This window comes from Poromitra crassiceps (assembly GCF_964638095.1).
Source record: "Poromitra crassiceps genome assembly, chromosome: 1".
NCBI lineage: Eukaryota > Metazoa > Chordata > Actinopteri > Beryciformes > Melamphaidae > Poromitra > Poromitra crassiceps.
Genome location: NC_139623.1, coordinates 88,864,667 through 88,879,117, shown reverse-complemented (window position 1 = coordinate 88,879,117; position 14,451 = coordinate 88,864,667). Strand labels below are relative to the sequence as shown.

The following is a 14,451-nucleotide window of genomic DNA, read 5'->3' as shown; positions in this document are numbered from 1 at the left end:
TCTGCCATCTGCCACACCAGGAGCATTTGTTTCCAAATGCACGCAGCGACAGATCGCCAGAATAACGTTGGCTATTTTGTCGTTGAAGTTCATCAAGCAGCACTCACAGTAGCAGAACTCAACTTATCTAGCCTTTAGGAAGAACATCTACTTTGTCAGTTTGGAACTTTAGTAAGATCCTTACATCTACAATGTCATTCATTTTGAGCTGTGTATGACAGACAAAACTATGTGCAAAGTAAGTCGATCAACATGGGTTTTATTTTTACATTTTTGACTTGATGTCCTATTTTTCTAGTAAGCTGTTCTAGTCTGTTTTGAAGACTTGCCTGAGGGTTTGTCAGCCATTTCAAAATACAAATGAAAAGTGAGAGAGAAGAAGTAGGCTTAAGTATCAGACAATGGGAGAGACTACTCAATGTATTTGCTGGGCAGCCAAACCCAGATGAAGAGGTGAATTACGTCCAAAACGTTGGTCGTTACCATTATGGTTAGGCAAGTAAAACAACTTGGTTAAGGTTAGGGTTAGGGTTTGGTCATGGTTAGAAACGTTTGTGAATGTTTTTTATGTAGCTTAATGTATAGGTTTGGCTGAACATTACGTACACTGAGTCTCTCCGACGATTAACTCATGTTGGTTTTGATTGTTGTTAATATCAAATATTCACAAACACAAATATGGGACATGCTGCGGTTTTAAATGGTTCTATCTCCTCAGCGCCTGTGTGCGGATGCTGGACTGGTTCGATCACCACGGTCACATCTGCCTTGTGTTCGAACTCCTGGGCCTCAGCACCTTTGACTTCCTCAGACTGAACCACTTCCAGCCATTCAGCGTGGAGCAGATCAGATGCATCGCCTTCCAGACCTTCAGAGCTGTCTGCTGTGAGCAGCACCCTCTCTCTTACTTGTGATACTGGATGTTATGATATCGCCTTCAGGCAGGAGATATAGTCATGACATCAGCCTGAGAGGTTTTCCTTAATATTTACAATATCATCTTTTCCCATTTATTTTCTGTATTTATTTATATATATATATATATATATATATATATATATATATATATATATATATATATATATATATATATATATATATATAGACCGTTTTAACTTGACAACATACACATTCTAAACATAAACATTCTATTCTTCATACACATTATAGGGGTTGAATGACGTCTCGGTCACTGAGTTGATGACAGAATGTAATTACAATCATAATGGGTTCTTGATTTACAAAATTATCTTTTAAATTGAAAAACATCATAATGTAATTCATGGCACAATTTAAATGGAATTGAACAATGATTAGTCTCTCGCTGTTGACTATAGACAGCCAATGTTTTTATCACGTCAATTAGGTTGTCGCTGCAATCCCTTTGAAGTCCTTTCTGCGCGCCGGCGAGAGGGAGGGATTGAGAGAAAGAGAGCACACGTCAATTAATTTAGATGACGTTGTCGCTGCAATCCCTCTCATGTCCTCAGAACCTAACATAACCAAAAACGTGTGCCTTGTATTTCACACTGAGTGAGGTCAGGGGGCCTCATGCGGCCCGTGGGCGGCCAGTTGCCCACCCTTGTATGTTAAAAAAAAAGGGGGGGGTGAAACAATGGTTTTGGTAGTGACACCTTTCTAGTGACGTTACTCTGTGTGATCACCCCGTTACAGGTAATGTACACCAGATGCGTTATGGCTGCGTTGCCGGATCGACTCTCGCACATGTTAATTGATGGGCGATACATGCGATACGAAAGAATTACGCACTTGTTCTATTTTTCTCGGATACCACATACGTCTGACAGATTACATGAGTGAGTGTAGGTCTGTTCCCAGCCATACCGGAGCCGTAGGCCTACCCCATCTGTTCCGGAGGCGGTGTACATTAGCCCTTAAGCTTAGGACATACTCCAGGAAGGCAGTGCGAGGCGGAGCTCCGCAAACCGGGAGCGCACTCTGCGCTCGGGGCCTCGGGCCAAGGTGTTCATACTCAGAGTGCTGCTCAGAGCACCGCTGTTTACATAGTACAGTGAATGGCCCATTATATTCAGTAGACTGCTGTTTCACTCTCAAATGATCGTATCAGCACATGAATAGAATCGCCAATCTTGTTTTTATTTAATGTAAATAGGTCTAGATCTCTCTCTCAACACAGCCCATTACTTGAAATGACTAAAAACAAACAGAAAAACATGGTCAAAACATGGCTCAGTGTACTTCTTCATTTAATTTATCTTCCTGTCTCTCCCTGCAAAGTGGAGCGGAGCGCTGCTAGAAAAATCTGGTGGCATGCCCTTACGGCCTCGCTCCCACCGCGATGATGTCATATTGGCCGCACGGCCCTCGTGGTTGGAAGCGAGCATGGAGTATGTCCTGCCCTTTAGGGTCTCTATACAACCTTATCCTACTGTTGACGTCACCAGACTTGTGTGTGTATGTGTGTTCAGTCCTGCATCGTAACCAGGTGACCCACACAGACCTGAAGCCAGAGAACATCCTGTTTGTCTGCTCAGACTGTGACCTGCAGCACAACACCAATACGGTAACATGCCACGAAACACCTCATCTCAAGTCCTCTAGTCTCTAGTGTTTCAAGTCCTCTAGTCTTTCAAGTCCTCTAGTCTCTAATCAGGAGTGCGCTCTAGCAATTTGAAAGCATGATTGATAGATTTCAGATTTTGTAATGGTCCATTTCCACCGCTGGTATTAGTGCGGACCCGCCCAGCTGGACTCGCTTTTTTGTCTCATTCCACCGATCAAAAACCTGGACAGCCCGGGTTGAGTCGGGGTTGAGTCATGCTAGTTTAGGTCCCTGCTTTGTTGAGGTTCCAGCCGGTAGCATACGGTGACGTGAAAACACTGCAGACGACTGATTGGTCAGGCAGAATCGTGTTTACTGTATCTACTGTCAATGCTGAATACCAGTTTAGTGGAGCTTACCTTCTCTTCTGTTATTTCCAACAGTTTTTTGTGTTGCTACCTTCGGCTGTGGTGAAATAAAATTGATCTCCTTGCTCAGCCTTAACATGACATGGTTTTCAATTGTTTTGGGAGAGAAAAAGTCAGCTGCTCGGGAACCACTTGTAGTTGTGTGTTACGTCAGCTCCGCTAGGCCGGAGGCGGGGGTTTAGCAAAGCAGCGGCCTTTCCTGGTGAGTAGCCGCCGGGGTAGTGGCTTCCCTTCTCCCCTTCTTCTTCCCTTCTTCCCTTCTTACATGCGCATGCATGTAAATAACAACAAATTGATATCCATTCTCCTGGCCGATGGTCTCATTGCCTGTGTAGGTCATATAGAGGCACCAGTATTTCATAACCAGTTGTATGGATTTAATTTTAACGTTATACGTTATAGCCTACTTGGGCTATGGGCGGAGGGCAGATATGCGGTCGCTATGACGACCAGGTGTGGGCGGAGGCAAGTAAACTTGCTGTGGAAGCAAAGTCTATATAAAGTAGAGCCGTACTGTGCTGTAATATGTGGTGGAAATGAGCCATAAGTAACCCCGCCCTCAGACTCAAATAGCCCCCGCATGTGTTTGGATTTGCTCTGGTTGTCCTCAAACTGTATGCTCACACTGTACTTATACAAAACTATACTTGGACAGATGTCATGCACTCACACTTAAATAGCACCTCTTGGATTTTTTGTGCAAGACACTGTCAGAAATCCCCAACCAATAAGAATGCCAGGTATAATGTTGACCAATGAAATTATCCATTGAAATGATCCTCTCAAAATGCTAGACCGCGCTCCTGATTAAAGATAGGTATATAATTCCATACAGTACATGGTTATGGAGGACCAGGAGAGTCTTGCGCTAATGAATAGAGTGTCCCCTTAATAATTATCCAATCGTACAATTAAAAAGAGTAATTTCAAAAAGGATTCACAAATGACGTATTAATACATAATTAAAAAGTCGTATTTGGAAAAGGAACTTCAAAAACATCCATTAAACAGTGTATTTCAAAATGGAATTACAAATACATCATTTAAAACATCATTTAATACATCGTTTCCTTATTCCTATTCGAAATAACCATTTGGAATTGTATTTGAAGTCACTATATTAAATCCCCAATTCGAAATAACGATTGGAAATGCCATTTACCCATTGCATGACACTTTTGGCCTTAGCCTAGAAAAACTGTGTAAAACAATGCAAATTAGACATGTACTTTAATATACCCCGCTGGTCCCCCTAGGGGGATCGAAGCAATAATCGCGTAAGTTAAATTTGGAAAATCCTGGAGCGAAAGGTCTGAAATTCAGCACAGGTTTTTTTTATGGTTTATTATGGTAATTCACGTTGCCAGAACTAGAAAAACATCGTCCTGGCATCCAGAAAATCAAGTACAACTCAATTGTCCATTAAGGTCCCCCTACACGACAATTGAATTCATTATAACCGCCTTTTTGAGACCTCCAGGAAATTCTTACAAAATTAATGTATTTCATTTTTTTCAGCGGGCATCCTGGACCAAATACCTTGAAATTTGACCTTAATATCTAACCTTGGGGTTGATTGAACATTTTGTGGAGTTACAAGGCTTCAAAATCCATTGCATAGTTTTCCCATTGATTTCAATGTTAATTTTGCAAAAAAAAAAAAAAAAAAAATCGACCCCCAGCTACTTTCCCCCAAAATAATTATTTTTCTGATCTTACATCTCTCAGCTCGAGTGAAGACATCAAATTTGTAGTTTCTATTGTGTTTGCCCCCCCCCCCCCCCTATTTGCCCAGTGTAGGCACAGCAACCAATTGCATGCAGATTTACATGAAATATACCCTACAGTGATCGTCATGGAAACATGGTCACATGACCTGGGAACGCGGATTTTCCGGTGCAAACTAATGATTTGAAGCTTGGCCCTTATTTGATTCCATAGGATGAAGCTCGTTTGTGTTTTTTGTGAAAACTAGCTCGAAGTCGAAAATGGGCAGTTTCATGTTTTTTTTGTAAAACTTACCTTATTTGAAACTACATCGTATCTCCGCGCCCGTTCGTTGTAGAGACTTGTGACGAGCATTTCTGGAATCAGCGTCGAAAATTGACTCTAGATGTCTAATCTTGTCGTGATCCATGCTGTTCTAAGAGCTTTCCATGACTTCCGCTTTGAGACACGCAAAAGCAGCGAGGCGCAGCGAGGCACAGTAACATCCGATGCCCACGAAGGAGCGTCTTGGGCGGCAGAGGCGGTCAGAGCGTCATCCGTGGAGGCCAGCTCTGAGCTCCCTCGCTCATGGCCTAAATGGTGTCGTTCAAGCGTGTGTTTTGAGCCGGATGTTCAACTACGCATAATATGCGTATTTTACGTACTCATATTATGAGGTAGGAGGAATGGAATCAGGAACGGATATGGATCGATAAAAAATAAGAAAATACTTACTTATAAATATAAAAAACAAGTACTAATATCAAGATCCATGAAAGTTAAAAAAATGCTAATTTGCAATTCTCAAAAGATGGAAGCTGGAATAAAGTACTTCCTCCGCGAAAAATGTGACCAATCCACAGCTATGATAATCCCACCACCCCGCCACCAGGTGGCATTCATGGGAAGGGAAAAAAAATCATATTTTGTGTTTTCAACTGAAAATGGTATTGTACAGTAAGTACAGTAAACTGGCATTCGAGGGGTTAAAATTCTGAGTAAGCATGAAATGTTGATATGAGGTATGAGAGATGAAGTTACCAATGGATAAGAATCAATAAAAAATAAAAAAAATAATTAATTAAGACTATCAAAAATAAGAACTAATATCAAGGTCCCTGTCAAGGGACCAGTGGACGGTTAAGGGTTAGCGGCAGGGCCGTAGCTAGCTATGAGGACGGGGAGGTCCGGACCTCCCCTAATATTTCAGAGATTTTTTTAATATTTCATTTTTTTTTTTTTTTTTTTTTTTTTTTTTTTAGCCTTTATTTAACCAGGTTTGTCCCATTGGGATCAAAGATCTCTTTTACAAGAGAGACCTGGCCAAGAAACAGCAGCAACACAAAGTTACAACAAACAAACACATAAACACATACAATTGAAAAACATTAAAATGATCAAATAAAACATTTGCATACAGACAGCCTGTTCTCAAGAGATTTTACCATAGCCTTAAAACCATTTAAGGTTACTAAGCTATTAAGTTTAAGATCAGACTGCAGACTGTTCCATGCGGTGGGTGCAGAGAACCTAAAAGCTTTCTTCCCCAATTCAGTTCGGACTTTGGGAACAGAAAATTGTAGAGTGTCCTGAGAACGAAGATTGTAAAAAAATAAAACAATCTGCATGGAAAACAGGAAAAGCATGAAAAACACGGGATCGCTTTTATTTTGAAACGAAAGGCAGGTCAGGCAGGAAGTCATCTGACGCCGCGTCCGCGGTAACTTGATTCTGAGAGAGCAGCAGCATGGTGGTGAGTGATGACTGTCTGTCTGCCTGGCGAGATAATTGAAGGTGAGCGAGCTGCGAGACAGTGAGCGAGTGAACGACAGACAGTGAGTGACACACATATGGCTTAAAAAGGGGAAAAAAAAATTTGAATCCGCCTCCCCTTGCTGGACCTCCCCTATTTCAGAACCCTGGCTACGGCCCTGGTTAGCGGGTTAGCGGGGTACAAGGGTTAATTTTAAATTTGACATACCTTGTAGGCCATGGAGAGTCTTAAGCTAATGAATAGAGTGTTCCTTTAATAATTATCTAATCGTACAATTAAAAAGAGTAATTTCAAAAAGAATTCACAAATGACGTATTAATACATCATTAAAAAGTCGTATTTGGAAAAGGAACTTCAAAAACATCCATTAAACAGTGTATTTCAAAATGGAATTATGAATACATCATTTAAAACATAATTTAAACAGTGTATTTCAAAATGGAATTACGAATACATCATTTAAAACATCATTTAATACATAATTTCCTTATTCCTATTCGAAATAACCATTTGGAATTGTATTTGAAGTCACTATTTCAAAACCAATTCAAAAAACCGTTTGGAAAACCATTTCGTTTTAACATGACACTTTTTTGCTCTTTGTCCCCAGCCAAACAGTGTCAATCGTGAATTGAGCCCCCTAATGCAAATGAGCCATGTAACCAGTGGTGTAGTCTACGTGCAACGCAGGTAGACGCAATCTACACACTGCGAAATTACTCAGATTTGCGTTGGCGCACTGGGAAATGCGCTATGATACGTATCGTTTTCAATTTCCATTCATAAAATTCACCCTGTGCGCTCTGTGTGTTACCCTACGTCCACACACAGCACCCAAGCATTGCCTTTACCCACGCTTTTAACACCTTAAGTGCCATAGCCGAAATAATTCGTCTTACATAATCCAACGCTTAAGTGCCAGAGCCGAGTTTACTCGTCTTACATAAACATTTTTTTTTTTTTGACGGTGGTACATCAATCAACAACTTTTACATCTTCGAGATCACTATTGGAGCAAGATAATGTGTATAATCTATTTTACCGACCCACTAAGTGTTGACAGTGCTCCCCCAGACGACCGAAATCAAAGAAAAAACTGCCGCGGGACCAAGCCGTTCAAGGAAATGCCGTGGCGATTTTACAGTAAATCCATTCAAGACTTGTCTTGCCTGAGAGCGGCCGCGCACCGGCAGCAGCACACAGAGAGCGGAGAGCGATTTGCAAAATAGATCATAGGTGAAACACACTTTGAAACACCTCAGAAAGGCCAGAATCAACATCTGCCCATCGCCCACGCATTCCCCGGCCCATCTTGACTCGCACAAGGAGCGTCTGCACGCAGGCAAGCAGGCAGGCAGGCACACAGGCAGGCAGCAGCAAAAGCGCTTCTGACACGCCCGCTGTACAGCCAGGAGGAAGGAGGAGAAGACACACGGAGGGAGGAGTTTGAATGAGAGGGGTGTTTCCTGTTGTTATGGAGGAAATTACTGTTCAAAACTATTGTTTAGAATGTCTGACGGTCTTACTGATGCCAAAAATGAATGGTTAAAGTGACTGTTTCACAAAAAGCCATTTATCTCTGAATAAATTTCCAGACGCTGAAACCATGCTGTACTCAACGGCTAATATCTACATAACTACTAACTCTGCAAACTAACTCTTTTAGACAGAGAAAGCACACATTCTATTAGTTATTTTTAGATGATTGGTGTTCATGAATTCTTAACAGAAAAGAATCCTCGGCTGTTTCTAAAATGAGCCAGAATCGTCAAAAACACCCCTGGCACAACTTACCTACAGGAATGAAAACATGGCTGGCATTCAATGTGTTAAAGGCGTCCTTTTTAGTCAATGAGGCTGTGTACACAGGGCGCCTCAACGTGAACCTTCTGTGTACCCACGCCTCGCCTGAGCTGCGCCGATTTTTACATGAGTTCTATTTTCAAGCCGACAAGGCGCGTGAAGGCAGACTTTTTCTGTCAAGCCAGGAAAGAAAAACGCGACAATATCCGTGGGAAATGGCAAAGTCAACTGAATTTCAAAATAAAATGGTGTTACAGCATTGAGCAGAGAGAGAGAGAGAGAGAGAGAGAGAGATTGACGGGTGGCTATCACGTGGGGCTTTCTCCCCGTCGGCAAACAAATCTTCAGGAGACAGAATAGCGACCGAAGAAGCAAGATGAAGCTGATGGCTGAAGCTATTCTGTAAATTTGGGGAGGAACAACAACAAGAAATTGGTCGAATATCCGCCCACTTCCGGCCGAAACCACTACACCACTGCATGTAACAGGCTCTCTGATTGGCTAGAGAGCTTTGAGAGCTCAAACTCGACAGCGCTGCTTAATCCAGGACCTTTTTGTGGGGTAAAAAAAAAACGGGTCCAGTGGAGTGAATGGACATGTCACAACTCTTGTATCTATATAGCTCTGGGTGTGAACACAAAGAGGCAGTCCACTGAGCCAGGCTCTTTCGCGCCTCAAAGCTCTCTAGCCAATCAGAGAGCCATGTAACAGAGAGCCTGTTACATGGCTCATTTGCATTAGGACCATGGATTCACGATTGACACTGTTTGGCTGGGGACAAAGAGCAAAAAAGTGTCATGTTAAAACGAAATGGTTTTCCAATCGGTTTTTTGAATTGGTTTTGAAATAGTGACTTCAAATACAATTCCAAATGGTTATTTCAAATAGGAATAAGGAAATTATGTATTAAATGATGTTTTAAATGATGTATTCGTAATTCCGTTTTGAAATACACTGTTTAATGGATGTTTTTGAAGTTCCTTTTCCAAATACTACTTTTTAATAATGTATTAATACGTCATTTGTGAATTCTTTTTGAAATTACTCTTTTTAATTGTACGATTAGATCATTATTAAAGGAACACTCTATTCATTAGCTTAAGACTCTCCAGGGCCTACAAGGTATGTCAAATTTAAAATTAAAGTACATGTCTAATTTGCATTGTTTTACACAGTTTTTCTAGGCTAAGGCCAAAAGTGTCATGCAATGGGTAAATGGCATTTCCAATCGTTATTTCGAATCGGGGATTTAATATAGTGACTTCAAATACAATTCCAAATGGTTATTTCGAATAGGAATAAGGAAACAATGTATTAAATGATGTTTTAAATGATGTATTCATAATTCCATTTTGAAATACACTGTGTAATGGATGTTTTTGAAGTTCCTTTTCCAAATACGACTTTTTAATTATGTATTAATACGTCATTTGTGAATTATTTTTGAAATTACTCTTTTTAATTGTACGATTGGATAATTATTAAGGGGACACTCTATTCGTGTGTGTGTGTGTGTGTGTGTGTGTGTGTGCGTGGGTGTGACAGAAACGGGATGAGCGGACGCTGAGGCATTTGGATGTGAAGGTCGTGGATTTTGGGACAGCCACGTTTGACCACGAACACCACGAGCCGCTGGTGTCCACACGCCACTACCGTGCCCCCGAGGTCATACTAGGTACACACACACACTCTGTTGCTGTATTTGCAACCCTGTCGCCAGAATAAAACATTGGCATTGTACGTGTTTATACAATCTCAATGTCAATTTGAAACAAAACGACTGTTAATTTGAAAACCTTGCAACATTTCCTATGTTAAAGTTGTGGGGCCCTCCGCCCTATCTCCGCACCCACGCTATTTGCGTTTTGTGCGAGCCAACTTGCGCGTGTCATGTTCTATCGTCCCCCCTCCCCTGCGCAGCTGGCAATCTGGTGCTGCGGCGCCGTCCTGCAAGATAGCGGCCAGGTTCGCGCCCGAGATAGCTCCGCAGCTGTGGGAGTGGCGACCCAGAAGCAGGCGTGCCCACGCTAAATCCTGGCGTTATGCTATCGTCTGTAGGTGTGCAAACTATCGCGGGACCATTGCGCATAGACGAGCAAGAAGCACATCTTAACTTAGCGCATCCCCTCACAGCAAGAAGGTTGTGGGTTCGAATCTCCGCCCCGGTCCTTCTGTGTGGAGTTTGCATGTTCTCCCCGTGTTTGTGTGGGTTACCTCCGGGTGCTGTGGTTTCCTCCCACAGTCTAAAGATATTCAGTGTTGTGTAGTATCGTAATGTAACCTAGTAAATGTATAAGTATGTACTGTATATGATGTATATGATGGATGTCATGTGAACAGGGCACTCCTGAAAAAGAGAGCATTGCTCTCAGTGAGGCTCCCCTATATACTGTAACTAAAGGTTAAAGGAGAATTTCGGTTTTTTTACACCACGGTCCTCATTTCCAGCTTAAAATATGATGTTTTACTCACCGAAATATGTTTGGCTTCATTCGGATGCCCATGGAAGATTTTGAGCTCGGAGTATCATCCTCAAACAGGCTATAACGAGAGCATACGGGACAAGCTGCTTACGCTCTGTAAATGTCACTTTTTCGGTCACATCGCGGTTCGTTATGGTTGTAAATATGATTATGAGAACATTAAATAGATATCTAACTAACCGTCCTCTGCTCCCGAGTGCCGACAGCCCGCGATGTTTGCTGTCCGGGTGCCCCGGATGTGCTTGGGAAGATGCAGTGAGAAGCGCTTCTGTTTGGTTACAGTAGAAGAAGAGAAACCACAGAAGAAGTACATAAGCACTGTAAGCCCATCCGGGGCAGATCAGAGTTGACTCGCTCGCTCTCTGTTGTGTTGTTGTTAGCTTAGCTTTCAGCTTGGCATTATTATAGATATCTGATGTCAAGATTATGGACGTTTCAATTCCATTACCGCTCGTGTGGAATCATGCCACATATCGACAACAACAGCAGCGGGAGATGTTATGTGATGGACACCCGGACAGCAAACGGAGTGGGCTGTCGGGACTCCCAGCAGAGTAAAACATCATATCTTAAGCTGGAAATGAGGACCGTGGTGTAAAAAAACGAAATTCTCCTTTAATTAAATTCCCGCTGCGTGTGAGCCGCTGCAGTATCGTCGACTCCAGGACGCACGCACATCCACTCTGGAGAGATTGTCCATCCGGACTTTCTAATCATCTAGCCTACATCAGAAATAAAAATGAGAATAACCCAACAAATAAATTAATAAACAAATCAGCAAATGAGTAAAGAAATAAACGAATCACTAAATAATCACATACCAATGAACACCAGACTAATCCCAAAACATGCAATATCCTGGTCACTGAAGTGGTGCCTCCTCTGGTCATTCGGGGCGCCTGTTCGGAGGGAGGGGAACTCATTAGAATAGCGTGATCCTCCCACGTGCTACGTCCTACCGGTGAAGCTTTCCCTGTCGGGTAAAAAAGAAGCAGCTGGCTACTGCCCATGTCTCGGACGAATCATGGAGCTAGTTTCGGCTCTCCCCAGACCAGCAGAGGGTGGAGCAGCAACCAGGATAAATAAATAAATAAAAATTATACCATGGTCTGGGTGAATACTGATTTTCGTTCTGGTCAGCTGACAGAAGCCGGGCTCTCAGCTGTCAACTGTCAAACTTGCAGTTGACAACTTGCAGCAAGCCAGCCTAGCGCTCTGGGAGTGGGAGAGCGCGCGCTGTCTGTATCAGCGATACAAATCAAATCGAAAGGAAAAAGATTAGATCAATACAAACAAAACAACGAAATGGGCAGTTAACAGCAACACACTGAGAGACTTCCTTGTACAAAACAACCTGGACACCAACATTGAAAGCTTCAGATGGTTTTCAGTCTTCTCCAGCCTCGCGCCATTTACGTTTTAAAGACCCGCAGACGTTAATGGTCTTGTTTTGTTTCTTTGGCAAGTGACCATGGAAGCAACCATCCTCGGCTTTGCCTCGGACGGTTCAAGTACAATCATTTCTGATAATGCACACCTCGTCGTGCATTAACCCTTACATATAGCACTAATGGGGGATACAAAAATCGGGGGGAGACTTAAATAAAATAACAAGTCAATCTAACAACCTGGAGTGCGCTCGATCTCTTCACTGTTGATATACTGTATATATATATATATATATATATATATATATATCAACAGTGCAGCGGCCTGGAACGAGCGATGTGTAATGTGTGTATTTACGTCCTGTAAATAGCTTATTTTCTGACACGCAGCGGATCATATCCTTATTATATCATAGAAACAATGAGAAAATGAACACTGTACAGTATTTACCTTGGTGCAGCGTGTTCACCCCTGGCTCTGTTTACTGTCTGTCACATTGGTAGAGATAGCAGCTCTCATTCTCCCACTCCTCAGTTTATAATCCATATGACGTTATTCCAGCTCAAATAAATAGGGCGGCCGTCGAATTCAAATGCATCGTCCATATTCTGGAGATCAGCTGTTTACCTGCTTATCGACTGCTCTAGGTGCTCAACTCACCCTGCAAGTCCTCGGATGTGTCTTACAACAGGGCGAGTTGAAAGCACATCCCAATTATCCACGCTCTGGACATGAGCCTGTACCTTTTAAACAAGAGCCGCTCTGCGAGCGACACATACATAGTACTAGGCCTAGGGGCTTGGGTGGGTAAGATCCGTGTGCACGGGAGCGTACTTACAACGGACACTTGTGCCTATACACACCCCATCTACATCTACAAACGTGATAGGCAACGTATTTTGGTTCAGAAACATGTATACTCTACGTATCATTGAATTGCAGAAACGTACAATGCCAATGTTTTATTCTGGCGACCAGGTATTTGACAACTAGCCTAATTTTAAGTATGTTTATGACCATGATTCTGTCAGCTGTTTGGCAAATAATCTATTGTTGAGTAAATTGTGTGTGTGTGTGTGTGTGTGTGTGTGTGTGTGTGTTTTCAGATCTGGGCTGGAACCAGGCGTGTGATGTGTGGAGTCTGGGCTGCGTCCTCATGGAGTTCTACCTGGGACACACACTGTTCCAGGTACACACACGCACATACATACACAGACACACCACAGGGATGTCATCAGTGATGTCACTTGAGCAATTCTGATATCATCAGTGATGTCACTCGAGCAATGTGTTTGCCCAACTGTGATGTCACTCAGGCAGTTGTGATGTCATCAGTGATGTCACTCGAGCAATGTGTTTGCCCAACTGTGATGTCACTCAGGCAGTTGTGATGTCATCAGTGATGTCACTCGAGCAACTGTGATGTAGTATGAGCCGTGGCGCACAGTTGCACGATGGCACCTAGGTGGGTGGGCGGTGTCTATCTGTCTGTCAGTCACGATTTTGGGAACCCGCGGAGGGGGCGATTTCCATAACTGCAGCCATGGCGCATCATCTCCAGAGTCTCCACCCTAGGAATCGAGCGCACATAGCGCGCAAGATTCCTAGTATATTAAATATGGACGCCATGTCTCCACCTCCTGCCGGTATGCTGTACTGAGGCCAAAATGCACCAGCACCACCATTTTGGAACCAGAGTCTGCGCAACCGTTGGATGGGACCGCAGAGCAGGTTCACGCCCCCCCCCCCCTCTGAACTTTTTACTATAGCTGCTGGTGCTTTCCATAGTAGTATATTTATACAGTCATTAATGCTCTAGCTCTGTATATATGGCACTTTAACTTCAGTTTATCAAAATGACGCCTGTATGGAAATCTGATTTGGGCCAGCCGGTCATCATCTCGGCTCCTAGCAGCCAAATGCAATGTAACTCAGATTAACTGATTTGCAGCTCTGTAGTGATTAGCTAATGTCTCCCGCCGTAGCATTTTGATTAATGTTATGATCTCATGTTAATTCCTTCTGGAAAAGATTTTGGTTTAACAGATTACATCTAACGTTAACAAGTGAAGCTATATGTGGCCAACATAACATACTGGGCAGCACAGTGCTAGCTCTCTGGGGTTACGTTAGCAAGGCTGCCTGCAGGGTTAGATTTTCTCTTCTGCATATTCGTTACAACAGCTACGAGAAGAGGAGGCTGCGAACAACATCCCCACACTCAAAGCACTCCTCATGCTTTACCCCAAATCAAACCTGCAGTCCAGTGTCTGTTTATGTGACACCAAAGCGTCAATGCTCCAAAGGCAAACAGCTCACGTTAGCTGAGGGCTGATGTCATGG

General features: G+C 42.8%; 1 protein-coding gene across 1 annotated transcript in view; it reads left to right on the top strand.

Annotated features, from left to right (window-relative positions):
* Window positions 1–14,451, top strand: part of LOC310798040 (dual specificity protein kinase CLK4-like) — a gene marked incomplete at both ends in the record, with an annotated part of 31,040 nt that overhangs the window by 3,123 nt on the left and 13,466 nt on the right. Inside the window, 4 exons of the mRNA XM_083660513.1 lie at window positions 719–885; window positions 2,451–2,545; window positions 9,782–9,911; window positions 13,215–13,297. Coding sequence (XP_083516639.1) covers window positions 719–885; window positions 2,451–2,545; window positions 9,782–9,911; window positions 13,215–13,297 — 475 coding nt within the window. The remainder of the gene's footprint in view (window positions 1–718; window positions 886–2,450; window positions 2,546–9,781; window positions 9,912–13,214; window positions 13,298–14,451) is intronic.